The 16772-nt window shown below is 36.7% G+C and overlaps 1 protein-coding gene across 1 annotated transcript; it reads right to left on the bottom strand.

Annotated features, from left to right (window-relative positions):
* Positions 1 to 12020: 12020 nt before the first annotated feature.
* LOC131254756 (phosphopantothenoylcysteine decarboxylase subunit VHS3-like) lies at positions 12021 to 15841 on the bottom strand. The gene is made up of 3 exons (XM_058255475.1): positions 15482 to 15841; positions 12744 to 12802; positions 12021 to 12631 (listed from the first exon to the last, which is right to left on the bottom strand). The coding sequence occupies exons 1-3, from the start codon at positions 15611 to 15613 to the stop codon at positions 12292 to 12294; spliced, it is 531 nt and encodes a 176-aa protein (XP_058111458.1). The 5' UTR covers positions 15614 to 15841; the 3' UTR covers positions 12021 to 12291.
* Between the last annotated feature and the right edge of the window lie 931 nt (positions 15842 to 16772).

Below are 16772 nucleotides of genomic sequence, written 5' to 3'. Positions count from 1 at the left end.
TTAGCCACTTACCATGCGAATTTCTAGGTGAATGGTTTGAATCATCATGTGGTAGGGAAAAAGATGCAAACAAATTACGTGAGCTTCTCTAATGGGAGAAGCATGGGATTATGGTTTGTCAGAAGAATGTTTTCCAAAGAATTATAGGTTTTGTAGTAGTTGTTACAAGTCACCCGAAACTTTAGGAAAATAGGATTACTTACCACTATTTACTAAAAATTAAAAGGAATATTGTAGCAATTGATCCAAATTCTATAAAAATTGTAATTTTAATGCCTTCTAGTTTGTAGCTTTGAGAAGCATATCTAAAATTGAAATATTTCATTTTCTAAAATATTTTGGCTTCTGCTTCCATTAAGAAATTAGTGACCACTTTTGAAGACCATTTGATATTTCGAAGTGCTTCTTTTTTTTAGTCAAGGTTATTTTACAATGTGCTCCGTATAATGATTTGCTTATATGTTACACATGTATGTCATGTTGGAATATTTAAGATGATTAAGCTCATTACATTCATTTATGAGAATAGACAAAATAATTTCAAGATTCCTTAAGGGTTGTTTGAATGAGAGACTTTGGTCAAGGATTTATGAATCTATGGGGTTTCAAATCTCGTTGGTTTGCTTTTTTTGCCGGGGATTTGTTAAATTTGTAGATTTCTCAAATCTACATCCTTATATATCTATGGATTTGGATAAAAATAATAATAAAGATAACTAAAAACTTTACAAATCCACAAAATTATATTCTTGCTTAAAAGTAATTTAAGCTATTGCATTAGAATAAATACTCCCAAACCCATAGATTTGTCTGTTTGAGATTTGCCAAATAGCAAACTTTGGGATATGTTGATTGATGTCTTAAATATGTAAATCAATAGTTTCATCGATGAGAGTTAGATGCCATTGAACAAACTTTGATGCCATCAAAATCCTATTTGATGCCATCGTAACAATCCAAAATTTCTCATATTGATTGCTGGATACTTTAGGTGTCCTACTCAAGGACCTTATAAGCTTTGAGTTTTCTAATATTCTTACTTGAGATTGTGGAGAGAAGAATACTAGCTTGCGTAATCCAGTGCTCTGCACTTGAACGTGCTCGTGCACGCATGACGTGGACAATGAGGCTATAGATGCAATAGTGATGCACTTTGCATTTCACATGTGCAAATTGTTACGCGAGTGGTAAAATAGTGCATCAATTCTTAAATTTATTTTCAAAATTAAAATATATAATTTTCAGTAATAAAAATAATTAATCTAAAAAAATATAAGAAATCTGAAAATTTGAAAATGTTACCTAAATATCCTCAAAACCGAATTTCTATATATAGTGTAGAAATTTGGTGCCTTTAGAATTTAGTCCTTATAATTTCTATAAGGTTGAGCTGTTTTTTGTAATTATCTGGAATATTTTACAGAACTCTCTAGACATTGTTGAAAATTCCTTTTATGTCCAATTTTTTTTTTTTTTTAAAAATTTTGCATTATTATACTTATATCTTAATATCGAATAATTGGATAATTCTGAAATTTGATGGTATTATGTAAAACTTTAATTTAATCTCCTAAGATAAAATCATAACTTTTCTAGTAATATAATTAATCAAATAATACCCTATAATTGAAATTTAAAAGGATAAAATAAACAAAATTCTTGAATTTAAAGAAATTAAAGAAATGTATCAACTTAGATAAAACTGAATTTATGAAAAAAAAATAAATGCTCACTATTTTGAGAAGTAAAATTTAAGGAAAAAAATAAAAAAATAGAATGATAAGGAATCATACTTTGGCAACCCTACAATTTTGAAAAGGGAGTAAATCAATTATATAACTAAACTTTCAAATGAAATGGGATTGACTCAAGGAAAAATGATTAAACCCAATAGAAAAAGTGCTAAGCTCAAGGGGCAAAATAGCTATTCCCAAAGCAAAAGAAAAATTAAATGAATATCAAAATTCAATTAAGGAAAAATGTATGAGAGATACCGCATATAAAATCTTGATTTCTTGAATTTGAAGAACAAGAAAGAAAGAAAATTAGAATTAGAACTAGAAAAATATGCAAAGAAAAACCATGCATAAGGTCACCCACTTAATGGAGAAACCTCTTTCTCCCTCGCTCATTTTCCTTCTCTCTCTCCACATTAAATCCTACACTAGCCCTTAATTACATTCACATCACCTAGCCTCTCAACCCAACTCACGTCTTATGCATATCACTCCCACTCACGTTGATACTTCTCACAACATCACATCACGTTACTTAATATAATAAGAGATCCACCCACCTCTCCAGCTCACATTCTCAACCCATCTAGGACATGTCATCACCAAGGAAAAGAACTTGCACTGCCTACTTACAACTCTAGTTTCTAAAATATTGTTCTTCTAACGCGAATTCACCATATAATGCCCACTTTGAGCCAAATGCCCACGTCTAGGGTTGTCTTTTTTTTTTTTTGAAGACACAGGGTGTCCCCACCTCTTTTTGAAGTGAGACTAATCCATGTGGATACACGCAATCACCCACAACCAAGTGAACCAAATGCTCATGTCTAGGGTTGTCAATGGGCCAACTGGCTCATTGGGCTTTTAGGCCTGGCTCGCCATGGGTCATGCTTGGGCTGCATTATTAGGCCCAAAGGCCAGGCTTGAGTTTAGAACTCAAGCCCGTTTAATAATGAACTACGCTTAGACCACATATGAGAGCCCGGCCCGAATCCAGCCTAACCTGGCTCATTAAGGCATACAAGGGTATTTTTGTGATATTTGATAAAAACTCTCTTCTTCGGCCACCTTTACCCTCCCGTGCCTTGTCCTAGGAACCCATTCCCCCCCCCCCCCTCTCTCTCTCTCTCTCTCTCTCTCTCTCATCTTCTAACCCATGTCTCTTCATCTTCTAAGCTCCAATTGTTGAAATTTGTGGTTTTTGAAAAATAAAACATATTCAAAAAATTTGGGATTTTTGTTTTCCCGCTAAAAAACTTTTTGAAAATTTTCAAATGAAAAGTGCGGTGTGTGCTTTCATCCCACATTGGAAATGAAAAGAAAAAAATTTGTGGTTTATATGTGGAGGTGTGTATAGTATTCTTCCTTAGAGCTTTGGAGTTTGATACGCTCGGGTTGCCACGTTCGTGCGGGCTCGAGCACGGGCAAGGCCGTGGGCAGTGTGGCTGTAGTGGCGCTATTTGATGCACTTTGCACTTCGCACATATGCATCGTGTCATAAAAGGTTAGCCGTTTTTTAAAAAGGCTAGAAGCATTGATAGCCACAACGGTCCGAAAACGGATGGGCCATGATGATCCAACGGTCAGATCTTTCGATCTGACAACCAAAAATGGCTCAAATTAATGATCAACGGTTAGAAACGTTTTTCAAACATTCTGAACTATTGATGGCCACCTGACAATGGTCCACTTCCTGGTAACTATATAAACTGGACCATTTTGGTCCAAATTCTAATAAACTCCAATAGATCTCTCCTCATCCATCATGTCCATTTTTTTAAGTTTGTTAGAAGATCTATTGCGTTGAATTTTTCTTAAGTGGACCCTTCATGATTGCTACACACAGGATCCAGACAAACTTATCTTATCCTGAAAGCAATTCACCTATAACCCATCAACAATTGATAAGGGGGTGAATCATGCTTTTAAGGACAACGTAAATTTTATGTGATTTAGTCTGTGAAATGAAAATAAATAACTTTATTTTATTTTTTATTTTTCGGTATTTCCAACACCAACCACACCACCACATCTTCCAAGCTCCAACCCACGCCCTATCTCTCTCTCTCTCTCTCTGTCATTACAAGCTCCTCCAATCATCACCTGTGGCCAAACCGTTAGATTTTCGCCATCCACCTTGAATTTAATGTAATTCTTGCCAATCAGACCAACCACCGGAGCCTTGGGCAACACACACACACACATATGCACTCTCTCTCTCTCTCTCTCTCTCTCTCTCTCATCAAGGAAAAGCTCGGGCTGGGCTGGGCATACAATTTTGGGCTGTGCTTGGGCTTAACTATTTTGGCCTGTCGCGAGCCTTGGGCCTACCTTGAACAATATGGGCTGAGCTTGGACAAAGCTTGGCCCGGCCCATTGACACCCCTACTCACTTGTGATGTGAATGTGCACCATATTTTTATAAACGTTTGGATGGTCTAATTGATGGATGGTTTATATTAATGCATGGGCTGATCATGATGGATATCTTGGGCGGATGATTTCAAATGATTTGATGTGTGGATGGGTTGTTGGATGGTTACTTCACACGGTGGGTGGACAACTATGAGTTGGTCTTAATGAATGGCTTAGATTGTTGAATGACTGATTAAAATGAATGGTTAAGAGGCTTGTATCTCTACATACAGTCATTCTCCTCCCACTTTTAGAAACTTAAAACGGCACTTCTCTTAAATTTAGCTAAGTTACATCACCCTTTTGTATGGGTCTTGCGTGGTGTATGTATGTGTCCCATGTGAAAACTAATCGGATACGTTTGATGGGAAAATGTATACTATGCAACAAACCATCAAAATTGTATTTAGGTAGCTCACTTGATGGATATGATGTATATATGGGATAGACAGTAGGAAAATTTTGTAAATGAAAACTGAGTGGTCTATAGGGTACATTGATGGGTAGAAATGTTGGTGTACATTTTGTTATGTCGATGGATTACTATATTGGGAGATATGGGGTGACTGATGTAAGGTGAATGTGTAGTTGCATGTATGGAATTCTCTCCCACTTTTAGAAAATCTGAAAAATTGATCATTTTAATCAAGGATGTATAAGGCCTACGGGCCTTGGAAACAAGAAAAAATGTGGGGATCACAATAGTGATTTTTGTTTGATGATTGGACAGGCCATCTAGCGGATATAATGAAAAATTATGATAAGTGGCCAAATAGTGTGATTTAAGTGTGGAGATTACGGATGTATGGCTCAAATAAATCAAGTGACCTTAAGTTAAATTTTCACCATGATCGGTCATATGCAAATATATTTTTGAGAATGGTCCAAGGGAATGGGTGTGTACACCTTAGATTTTTTAAGGTAATTTGTACACGTGTAGGGTGCTGAGTATAGTGTGTATGAGTATGTGGTGAAGTGCATGAACGGTTTGGATTGTCAAATTGAAGGTTTAATTTGCTAATATGAATGGGTGGTTGGGTAAGGAGGTTAATGAATAGGTGGCTCAAAATACATGTGAAAGTTGAAGGGTTTGCATGGGTTGGTTAAGGGTGAGAACTGAGGGAATGGTCCACCTTTGTGTTTGGACTGTTTTGGATGGTTTAGGCACGATATCATGAGGCTAAAAGTGTTGATTTAAAATATGAGTTTAATTGTCATTAATGATGTAAGTCTGTGGTGGAAATCAAGGGGTTGAACGAAAGCAGATTGATTTCAAATTTCACAAGTTCGCTTCAAGAAAGTTTAACTCAAGATTAGACAATTGATAATGGGTTGATTTGATATACAAGTGGGTGATCCTATTTAAGGAAAATTTTAATGTAAATAAAAGGCTATAACAGAGTAGTTTTGGTACATGGGTCATAACTTATGCTTGGATAGATTTAATGCATGCTCAACGGTTAAAATTGGACTAGTTTATAATTGAACATATACATATGCATATAAACACACACACATATTTATTTATATACATAATTATTAATTAGACAGATCAGTGATCAATACCAGACAGGTCTAAACATATATTAATGGTCACACTTAGCACAGATTGATGGATGCATAGTCCATCATGTATAAATTTATAGATAAATGGATAGATATATTGATATATGCTTGAATGATTGCAAGTGTATGCTTGAATAATTGCAAGTACACATGTATACGTGTACATGAAAGCCTACACAATTTTGGGTCATTACAAATAACAACTACTATCATGTATGAGTCCTTTTCAGTTTAACTTGGGGCTTGGTATTGTTTTTCTTAAAGCCTATATTCCCCGATGTAGTGCCTTGGTTTTCCTCAGTGATAATAGTTTTCCTTTTCTTGAACTATTTTCCCATTTAATTTTTTAGCCTGCATTCATTAGCATGATGTACAAACTTTCACAATTTTAATAATTCAATTTCTTCATTTTATTTTCCTAACTAGATTCCACCAAGTTTTTCTTTGAGACTATCTCAATTGCATTTTCTTCGTGGTTCCTATTTCTATCAATCTCCTCAATTTTAATATGTACAATATAATCCACATAAACATAATTTTTCTTGTGTTTCATTCAATTCTTATATTCTTTTAGCAATTTCTCTATAAGAACTCCTGCTAGAAACAATTCATCTAATTTCATTCTTTTAATCAAGAGTTCATGTACCAAATTTTGATAATTATAAATTTAGCTAGTGATAAGTTTATCATTTGTCATCACAAGTCAAGAAAATTAGATATTTCTTAACTCTTGCATCTTTTAGAACATAAATCTTTTTTCTTTTTCTTTTTTTTATTTTTTATTTTTTAAAATTTTTAAATTTTTTATTTAAGTCTAGATGTCTTAGTAGATACAAAAGAAACATAAACATTATACAATTCATTAGAAAGGGCATTAAGAATATAGCTCTTGCAATTATTAGCATCTCTTACATGAGTGTCATTCTTTGGATCAAACTTGAATGATTTAGATAAGATGTAAAACACTTTCAAGTGTCCAATGCAAAATTCAACTTTCGTTTCCATTATTTAAAGTGTTGTCTAGAAAAGGGTTTGATTTTAGACAACATAGTCATAGTGCTTATGGTAATAGCGGCCACAGTTTAATTATTTTCATATTCAACTTTAAAATTTGAAAACAATGTAGACTATGTTAAAAAAAATTTTAAAAAAAGATTTATTTTTTTAAAAAAAAATAATAGTAAGGAGAAGATATAAGAAAGACTTGTGAATTTTCGAATTGAGATGTAATTTGGAATCACTCGACTTGAATATAAAATTGCTCTCCTTGAATCACGTTCCAAGTACAATAGGAGTCTCAGACAATCAACCTCCAAAATACAGACTAGACTTGATGATTTTAAAATGTTAAAAACAGATAAAGGACAATCTATTTATAAACTTTGAACTGAATCGGTGTTAAAGCACCACTTTAAAAGGTTCAGGTAGCACGACTACCCGAACAAACACATCTTCTGCTAGAAATGAAGTGCCATGGCCATTGCAGAACTCAATGTGCACGTTCAAAAGAAATGGTTCAACTAGCAGACCCATATGTCCCTAGAAGGCTGGAACCTTTTACATCACATCTCACTTATAAACACTAAGTATTCCATGTCATTTCTCGATGTGGGACTATTCTCAAGGCAACATATACATGGGACAGGAAGTTTAAATGAAAAATTGGTGGAAAAAGTTTTGGTAAAAGAATTTTGAAACACTAAAATTTTAAAATATGACACTACTTTGAAAAATCTCATAAAGAGTATTAACCATAGTTAGGAATTTGGTATATGGTAAAATATATGAGATGATAAAAGTTCAAAGTACTAAATATACTGAAAAAAAAAAAAAAAAAAGTTAAAATTTTAGCCATAAGGAATAAGAATGTCAACAAGTCAAGTATAAGTGACACATGACAACTACCCACTTGCTCCAAAAGCTCAAATTGATAGAGTATTGTGAATCAATCCCTTTATCTTATAGCCAAGTCAGGCTCTCGACCGAACCCTCTCGTGGGCCCCACTTCACATGGGTCTCATCTCACACAAGCCACCCAATTCACACAAGCCACTTACCCCGAGTGTGGCCCCACTTCAGACAGGTCACCCCAGTCAAACCTGATGTGAAAATGCCTCTATATTAAACAAGTATATTGAATTATAGCATGCCTTAAAAAGTTTAAGACCAAAACTTCGACCATCCATATTGAGGACGATGCTTTCAAAGGGTTTTATACCAAAGTTGAAGAGGGAAGTTAAACTTGGGAAGAAAAATGAAGCTTTAAAATTATAGGTCTTAAATATTTAATGTTGAAATAGAATAAATATTTTAACGAGCAATGGTATGATAAATACTCATATATGACACAAGCAGCGTGAATTAGTTTTATCTTCTTTTTTATTTAAAGCATTGGCAATGATTTTACCCATGCAATTAATCCTGTCAACTTTGGACTTTGAAAAGGACATCGGATGGGATTTCTAACATGGGGAAGTGTCTTTAGGTAATTTTCATATATTAGGTAATTTCCATACATCTATATGCTTATTAACCATAGACTCAGCCTACCTATATTTTTTTTTCTGTGTAGGCTACACCTTTCTTTGTGAATTTTAATTCTCTGTTCGTATCTCTTCCTGCACTCGTTGTAGATCCTATACCCCCAAGTATAAAACATATTATACATCTTTTGTACATAGCCATTGCCTTGCAAAACATAAATTACACCGAATCAAGCATTTCTTACAAAAAGATGAGCTAAACCCTATCATTCAATAAACCCCAACCTCATGTGCACGTGTGACATCCAATCTCTCTTTATTGAACCCTTGTTTTATACAATGAGGCATGTGCCTCCTCCCAAATTGAGAGATCCTAGACATTTAATCTTTGACCTTACTTCCATGAAAAGTGGACCACTGCTGTATTTTTCAGTAATCATCTACAGGCACATGCTAAGGATAAAGGGATTTTGGGTTTGGTCCATCATAAAAAGGAATGTTTAGATGTTTACCAACAGAAGATTATATGTTACAACAAATGAGGAATTATATTATGCATGGTCCACATTTTCTGAGTTATAATTTTCCAAGTTAGCCAATGGTTAGATAATTATGTTTCCATTGTTGGTGGACGACAATGACCCACATATCTCCTCATCAAGATAACTTTTAATTTTATGGCCCACAAACAGTTGAGAAGTATGAAGAGAAATGCAAAATGGGAAATCTGGGTTGAAATCCACAACCCACAGAGTTTGGAATGATTTCTTTGGGAGCAGATTAGTTAAGTGTTACTCTTACAGTGGGGCCCACCTTGATGATATTTTGTATATCCTTGCCATCCCTCCATTTTTCCAGACCATTTTAACGGCGGTCACAAAAATTAAGCATATCCAAATCTCAGATGGACCACACCACAGGAAACAGTGGTTATTGAATGACCACCATTAACAACTTCGCAAGGCCCACTGTAAACAGATCTGTAATTTTTATTTGGCATCCAACCCGATGATAAGGTTAAACAGACCTAGATAAAGGGAAAATACAAAGATAAAATTGATCCAAAACTTTCATGGCCTGAAAAAAAGGTTTTTAATGGTCATTCACCACTCTTTCCAATGGTGTGGTTTACTAGAGATTTGGATCTTCTTAAATCCTAGCATAATGTCCTAAAATGAGCTGAAAGGATATATATATATATATATATATATATATATATATATATATATATATATATATATATATATATATATATATATATATATATAGTGGGGTCCACCTGGTAAGAATCATACCCACTAAGGTGTTACCCAGATAAAAACTAATCCATTCCCTTTCTTTCCAAGATAAGTCTCCCGTTGAGTCCTCGCTCATGCCACTCACAGGAGATTCAACACAAGGTCATCGGTTCAGTACTCATTGGGAAAATCACCTGGAGTGTGAGTAAAAGGATGCAGGTGCATATGTACAAAAAGAAGAAAAAATAGGTCTGTAGCTTTCCCCACACAACCTACCCACAATATCAAGATCAATAGCTAACTTTTACTAGTAGTAATGGAAAATGCAAACTTGCAGCCAAATTTGGAAAACCTTGGAAATCAATTTACATGACTACTTTATCCATTGGGAAAAGCATATCCTGGTGGAACCAATTTCTCCATATTGCTTTTCTACATATCCCTGTGGAACCAATTTCTCCCGATTGTTTTTTGTATGAGAATGCTGACATTCATAACCATTGCTAGTGTACTACTAGAGCTGGGCATCGAACCGAGTCGGATCGGATTGGGTCCAACTCGACCAGATCTGAAATCTCGGTAACCTGACCCGAACTCGTTTCGATCCGGGACCGAGTCTGGGTCACCTGACTCGAACAGATCCGAAATGTGTATGAGCTGATCCGATCCGAGTCCGACTAAAATCCTATCTCAAATTTTATCTCAAAACCCTAAAATCACAGACAGAGAGAAGAAGAAGAGGAAGAAGTAGAAAAGAAGAAAAGAAAGCTCTAAATCTGTGGCCCTAAATTCTATCTCAAAACCCTAAATCTGTGGCCCTAAAACTCTAAAGAAAGCTCTAAATTCTATCTCAAAACCCTAAAATCACTATTGAATAATAGATTCCATAACCATAAAAACCCTAAATCTATGACCCTAAAACTCTCAAAATTGGAAGCCCTAACTCTCCAATTTCTACACTTCAGAGAATGAGAGATAGAGAGAGAATGGGAGAGAGATACCTGATGCCTAATGGTGCGTGAGAGCTTTGAACGGCGTGAATTTAAAAATACATCATGGTGGGCCAGAGAGCTTTGACGCCAGCTAGCTGGCCGGTGCGGGGTCACCTTCCAAATGGCGTTACCTGCATCGGCAGAGGAGGCGAGGATTGGAGCTTTGAGAGAGAGAGAGAGAGAGAGAGAGAGAGAGAGTACGCGGGGGTTGGACTGTGAGGGCTTGGGAGAGGGAATCTGCGGGGGTTGGAGTGTTGAGAGAGAGAGCGAGAGAGAGAGCGAGAGAGAGAGAGATAGTGATCGGGTGTGTTTTTGGTTAGGGTTAAAAGTAAAATAACTTTATATAATACCTGATTCTGGATCGGGTCGGGTCGTCGTTCCGGATCCACTAAGATCCGAATTCGATCCGAAATTCGTTCAAATTTGAATTACTCAACCCGATTCTAACCGATCCAAACCGTCGGTTCGGGTCTAATCGAGTCTGATCCACCGGATCGGATTTATTTTGCCCACCTCTATGTACTACAAACTTTGAAGGGCCTGTTTGGATACTAAATTTTTGGAAGGCTTCTTTTTTTAATGCTAATTTTTTCTAATGATCACCATTTAAATACTGTTTGGAGAGCCGATTAGGTGCAAGCCTCACCCAAGAAGGGGGGTGTCCTTATCATGGGGCCACATTGATGTATTTATTCTATATCCACACCATCCATCTGTTTTGCCATATCATTTTAGGATCAGCTCAAAAAATGGAAATCCAAATCTCAGGTGGACAATACTATAGAAAACAGTGGTGATTAAACGCCCTAACATTAAAAACTTCCTATGCCCACCATAATGTTTCTGTGATTTTTATTTGTCATCCAACCTGTTGATAATGTCACATGAGCCTAAATGAAGGAAAAAACAAATATCAGTTTGATCCAAAACTCGTTGCCTATTAATGGACAAATCACCAGTGTTTCCTATGTCATTGTCCACCTGAAAATTGGATTGCTTCATTTTTAGGCTGATGCCCTAAAATGATTTAAAAACAGATAGGCAGTCTGGATATACAATACATACATACATACATCAAGCTGGGCCCCACAGTAAAGCCCACATCATCTTGGGTGAGGCCATGGCCCACCTAATCTGCTACCTGCTGTGTGGATAGCTAGTCGAAATATCGTATTCCTCTCACAACAATCACCTAGTTTCTTGTGAAAATAATCCAATTTATGGAAGTGTAATAACTGTTGGTGGAATCTCTCTTTTTCTTTGCTGTCCGGAGAATGGAAATTATCCCATTAAAGGAAAACCCTTTTCTCCTTTTCCATTGTTTGGCATGGGATCATCATGAACTTCATGTTTTTTATTATTTATTATTATTATTATTATTATTATTATTATTAATGATGACAGGGTGTCCCAGACGCTTTTTAAGTCGAGACTAATCCTACAGATGCAGGCAATCAGCAACAAATCAGTGCATCGGGCAGTGGAACTCTCGTTTCTGGGGAGCAAACCCACGACGCTAGCCATTCGTCCGAACAACGTGCAGGTCTCATGGATTCCATGTTCCACAGTATACATGAGAAATCAGCAGTAAAAATGAAAAGTTAAAAACTGCCCTTTCATTCCATGAATAGATATAGATATATAAAGAGGGAAAGAAGCCAATAAGCTGACAACATAATGTAGAATAATGAAGAAAAGGTAAGGTTCTTTCACAACAAAGGGCAATTTTCCTAACTCTTATCTATCACATACCAACCTTAGCTAACATTCCACCCCTCCTACACTCAGCCCTAAAACAAAGAACGAAAAAAAAAAGAAAAAAAAAAAGAAAAAAGAAAAAAGAAAAACAACCTACAAATACTCACTTCCTCTTCTTAGCAGGTGGCTGGGGGATCTCTTCTTCCTCATCTTCTTCATCCTCCTCTTCTTCCTCATCTTCTCCATCGTCATCATCGTCATCATCGTCGTCATCGTCGTCGTCATCGCTCCCTCCTTCTCCATTCGCCTCAGGGTCTTCATCCTCCCCATCGTCTCCGTCGTTCTCTTCTTCACCTGATAAATCATCCTCACCTCCATCATCATCCTGTTCCTCTCCTTCTTCATCCTCATCATCGTCGTCATCCTCGTCAGTTTCACCATCATCCTTGTTTTCAGGAGCAGCAACCATGGGTTTGCTTCTGCCGATGACAGCTAGAACATCCCTGAAGACCAGTTCATGAACAGAAACCGAAATTAGAGTAATGCCCACCTGTCGATTTCCTTTTTTCCTACACAGGAAAAGAAACTGGAAAAAGAAAATAAAAAAACCCGTACTTCTCGTTTAAGTCAGCTGCTCTTGGCAAAACAACCATTTGCTTTGACAGCAAGCCCATCTGGTAAAAGAAAACAGAATTCATAAATGTAAGAGAACAGATAACAAGGCATTGCTTAAAAGTAGAAGAGCTTGAGCATTAAAGCAAGCATTTACAAATTCCGTTTCTCCATAAATCTCACCAAAATTTTCTGTAAAATGGTCCTTGCCTGGGAAACAATATAATCCCCAAGAAGGAAACCCTTTGGATCCATCTGTGGGGAGTAGAGTGCAGGTCCAGTGGGTTAGGTTGGGCTGGGGGTCTACCTAAGCCCCGCTCAACCTCAAGAGGACCCAACCCAAATTCCTCTATGCTCGATCCAACCTAACCGCGATACATTGATTGTTTCCAACCCGATCTGAATTTGGTGAACCTGAAACCAACCGGGTTGCATTTTCCAAATCAAACCTCACCACGGGGACTTGACAACCCGAGCCAACCTGACCCAAACACGGTTGGGTCAGTCGGGTTTGGGTTGATCTGAACTCAAGTTGCAGCCCCGATGGGTAAGGGTATTGGTGGGCCCCAGACCCTCCAAATCAGATTCACTATACTAATCAGCACTTTCCTACTTAGAAGAATGAATGATTCTGTTATGGACGGTGCAGGGCCCACAAAAATCTGGATTAGTCTTAACCCAAACACTGAGCTATCCCTACCCAGATGGACCATTAGCTATAGATTATATGGCTTTTTATTGGTTGGATGTCAACCATCAACATGTTTTCTTTAGTAACTGTCTATTTCTTGGCTATTTATTTAGGGTTTAGGATTTTTCCATCTGGGACCTTTTCTTTTTGCGTGAACACCATCCAATGTGGGTGCAATGACCACTTGTAAAAACTAAAAATCACGAACAGTCCATAAAGTTTCAGCACGTGGTTTGCATCGTAAATTTATAACTAAAAAACAACATGCTACCATTTTTGCTTCAAAATCTAGTACCACAACAAGGAATATATCATAAAATTAGGAAAACCTTTCCCGCATAGAAAATGTATGAGAATAGTTGTGACGACAAAATACCGAATGCTTTCAAGACAAGAGGACCTTTGCAAACTTAAAAACATTCACAAGATTTATCATTTCCTTCATATGGTATGTAGAAAATGGGCCTCATATTCTCATAATCTTACCATCAATAACGGTTAAGCAAGATAGAATCACAAATAACTTCAAAAGAATAAGTTAAGATACTATAACAACAAATGATAGTACAGAGATAGTAATATTAAAATCATGGAGAAAACATCTTGGAAGACACCGAAACAAAGGGCAAGTGTTTCATTCAATAAAACACACCACTGTAAAGATCGCAACCAAAATGGAGAAAGGCACATCCACAAAACCCCTAGCCTCCTTAAAACTCCATAGGCTGAAATAGAATAGGAGAATACTCCTGGCAAAACCTCTGCCTTTCAAAACCATCAAACTTGAAAATATGGAAAGAAATGAAACAGTACTCCAGCTATAGTTTAAAGGAAAAAAAAAATGGTGTAAATGATAGGTACAGAGCAAGCTATTCACATGTAAAGAAAACCATAGTATTCAAAATAGGGTAAAACAAACAAGGAAACTCCAAATTCAAAACTTCTATAAGCTTCCGGAGGAAAACCAAATAAGCACTACAATCCACAGCAGCAAACCTGCTTTCAGAACCCCTAAAACCATGAAGAGCAGAGCAGAAACCCAACTTTTAAAATCCTGTGGAATCCAGAGGATTTTGAAACTTGAGGAATCAAGAGGATTTGAAAATAAGGTAGTAATGCAAAAAGGGCTCTTTTGAGGGATTTTGGAGAAATCAAAATCCTAGCTACCAAACGGCCCAAAAACTGAAACCCTCACGAATCACTCAGAATTCATGCTGCCAGACGACCCCATAAAACAACATCAGAACTCTTCTTTCAAATCCCTAAAAACCACATCACAAACACTACTTACAAAACCAGATCCTGGTTTCAGAATCCAAAACCCAAAGGAAAAACCCTATTCTTAAAACACCTTAAAATCCAATGAAGTTGCTGTACATTCGCCCTAAAACCTACGGCAGAACCCTACACATTCAAAACCGGAAAACCCAAAGCAGAAACCCTACTTCAAAACCCTAAAGACGAGATCCCAAACCCAACCATCGAAACCCTAGGAAAGCCCTAAAGCCCGTATGAGAAACCAATATCAAAACTCCACAAAGCAAACAATAAACCCCAAATCACAAAACCCAAAAACCCAAATCACAAACCCTGCTTCCAAAAAAAAAAAAACCCAAAACCAACATCACAGAACCCACCTCCAAAACCCCAGCTTCAAAAAGAAACCCTAATTCCCATAATACTCCCAGTACCAAATCCAAAACCCTAACAAATGAAAAAAGAAAAAAGAAAAAAAAGAAGAAGACCAACATCAAATTAGAGCAAAATCCAAACTCTGCCCCAAAAATATTTTTTTTAAAAAAAAAAAAACCCACAAACACAGAACAAATACAAAAGTCCAGCCAACCCCAAAAAAATGATAAAAAGGACCAAAATTCACAGAAATATCCACATCATAAAAGCAGAAGCTACAATTACAGTAAAGACCACATCATAAAAACAGATTTCCAGCAAAACCCACATCACAAAAACAGATTTCCAGCAAACTCCAGATGAAAAAACAGCAAAAGAGAGAGAGAGATGGGTGGAGAGGGGCTGAAATCCAAAATACCGCCAAGAGCAGCAAAACCAGAGATTTCCCAGCAGCAGCCAAAACAGCTTCTGCTACAACAGATTCCATTGCAGAGCAGAGCATCCTCTCCAAAGAAACCAAATCCTCTCTGCAAACACTCTCCATCTCCATTCCAATCCTCCCTACCAGATATCTCCAAACCAAGCTCCCAAAACCCTAAAGAAGCAAAAACCCCTAACAGGCTGAAAAGACCAAAATACCCTCGACGACTAACTAAGAGATGGAAACAAAGACTAGGTGTGTGGATTCCATGGAAGGAGTAAAAGGGAAGAATAAAATAATAATAAAATAGAAAAAGCCCCCTCCTCCTCTCTCAGGATGGGGTGTAAAACGCTTTGAAAACTCAGGTTAGGGTTGTTTTGGTAACTCAAGGGTTTGGTTGGGTAAAAACTCGGGTTAGGGTTTTAGGTTGGGTGGCCTCGTATGGTAGTCCGCGAACTATATATATTTTAATTAATATTTTGTTAATTTATTTACAATTATACATGATCTGAACCGTTCAATATGTAGATCCAACCCTTGATAGTGTATTAGAAAAAATTAAAGATTCAAAATAAGATTATAGACTTTTGATAATTTGTAAAATGAGATATTTCTGTGATCAACGGTTTTTTAATCAAGTTCATTTTGAGAATGGTTAGATCATCTTTGCATAAAAGAAGTCTGTCTATAGCCTATCCATTGTGGAGGTATCTTGATGAGGTTCATCTTGCAAAAACCAACGTTCCACAGATGACGGACTACGTTTTCTTGTGCAGTAGAGGAGTACCGTATCGTGACCTAACCTAAAAGAGGTGCATTTGAGAAACTCGCAAGGTGTAAGAGTTCATCCACACCGGAATGGATTAGGAATGCCCCGGCCTCACCGAAGACGGTACGGCCCTTACCATGGGGCCTACTTTGCTGTGTGTACTACAAATCCACGCCGTCCATCTGATTTTCTAGATGGATATTATCCCAAGAAACCCGGACCAAAACACAGGTGGACCGTACATGAGGGTGTTTGGTGCATTGTATTCGGAAGGATTAAGTGCGATGAGATTAAAAAACATAATTATTATGTATGGCAGGATTGTCCCATTTTACCATGGCATAAGCTTAACTCCATGCCATGTTTGTAATACAATAGTACATTGAATGGTTATACTTACAGTCATTTGGTACTATTGAGAATAATACATATGTGTCGTATCTAAGCTGTATATCTATATTGTAACATTATTTTATGGCATGGGCCTAAAAATGAGGTAAATCCAAAACTCTTACACCC

This window comes from Magnolia sinica, chromosome 9, assembly GCF_029962835.1.
Source record: "Magnolia sinica isolate HGM2019 chromosome 9, MsV1, whole genome shotgun sequence".
In the NCBI taxonomy this organism is placed as follows: Eukaryota; Viridiplantae; Streptophyta; class Magnoliopsida; order Magnoliales; family Magnoliaceae; genus Magnolia; species Magnolia sinica.
This window is presented reverse-complemented; position numbering and strand designations above follow the sequence as displayed.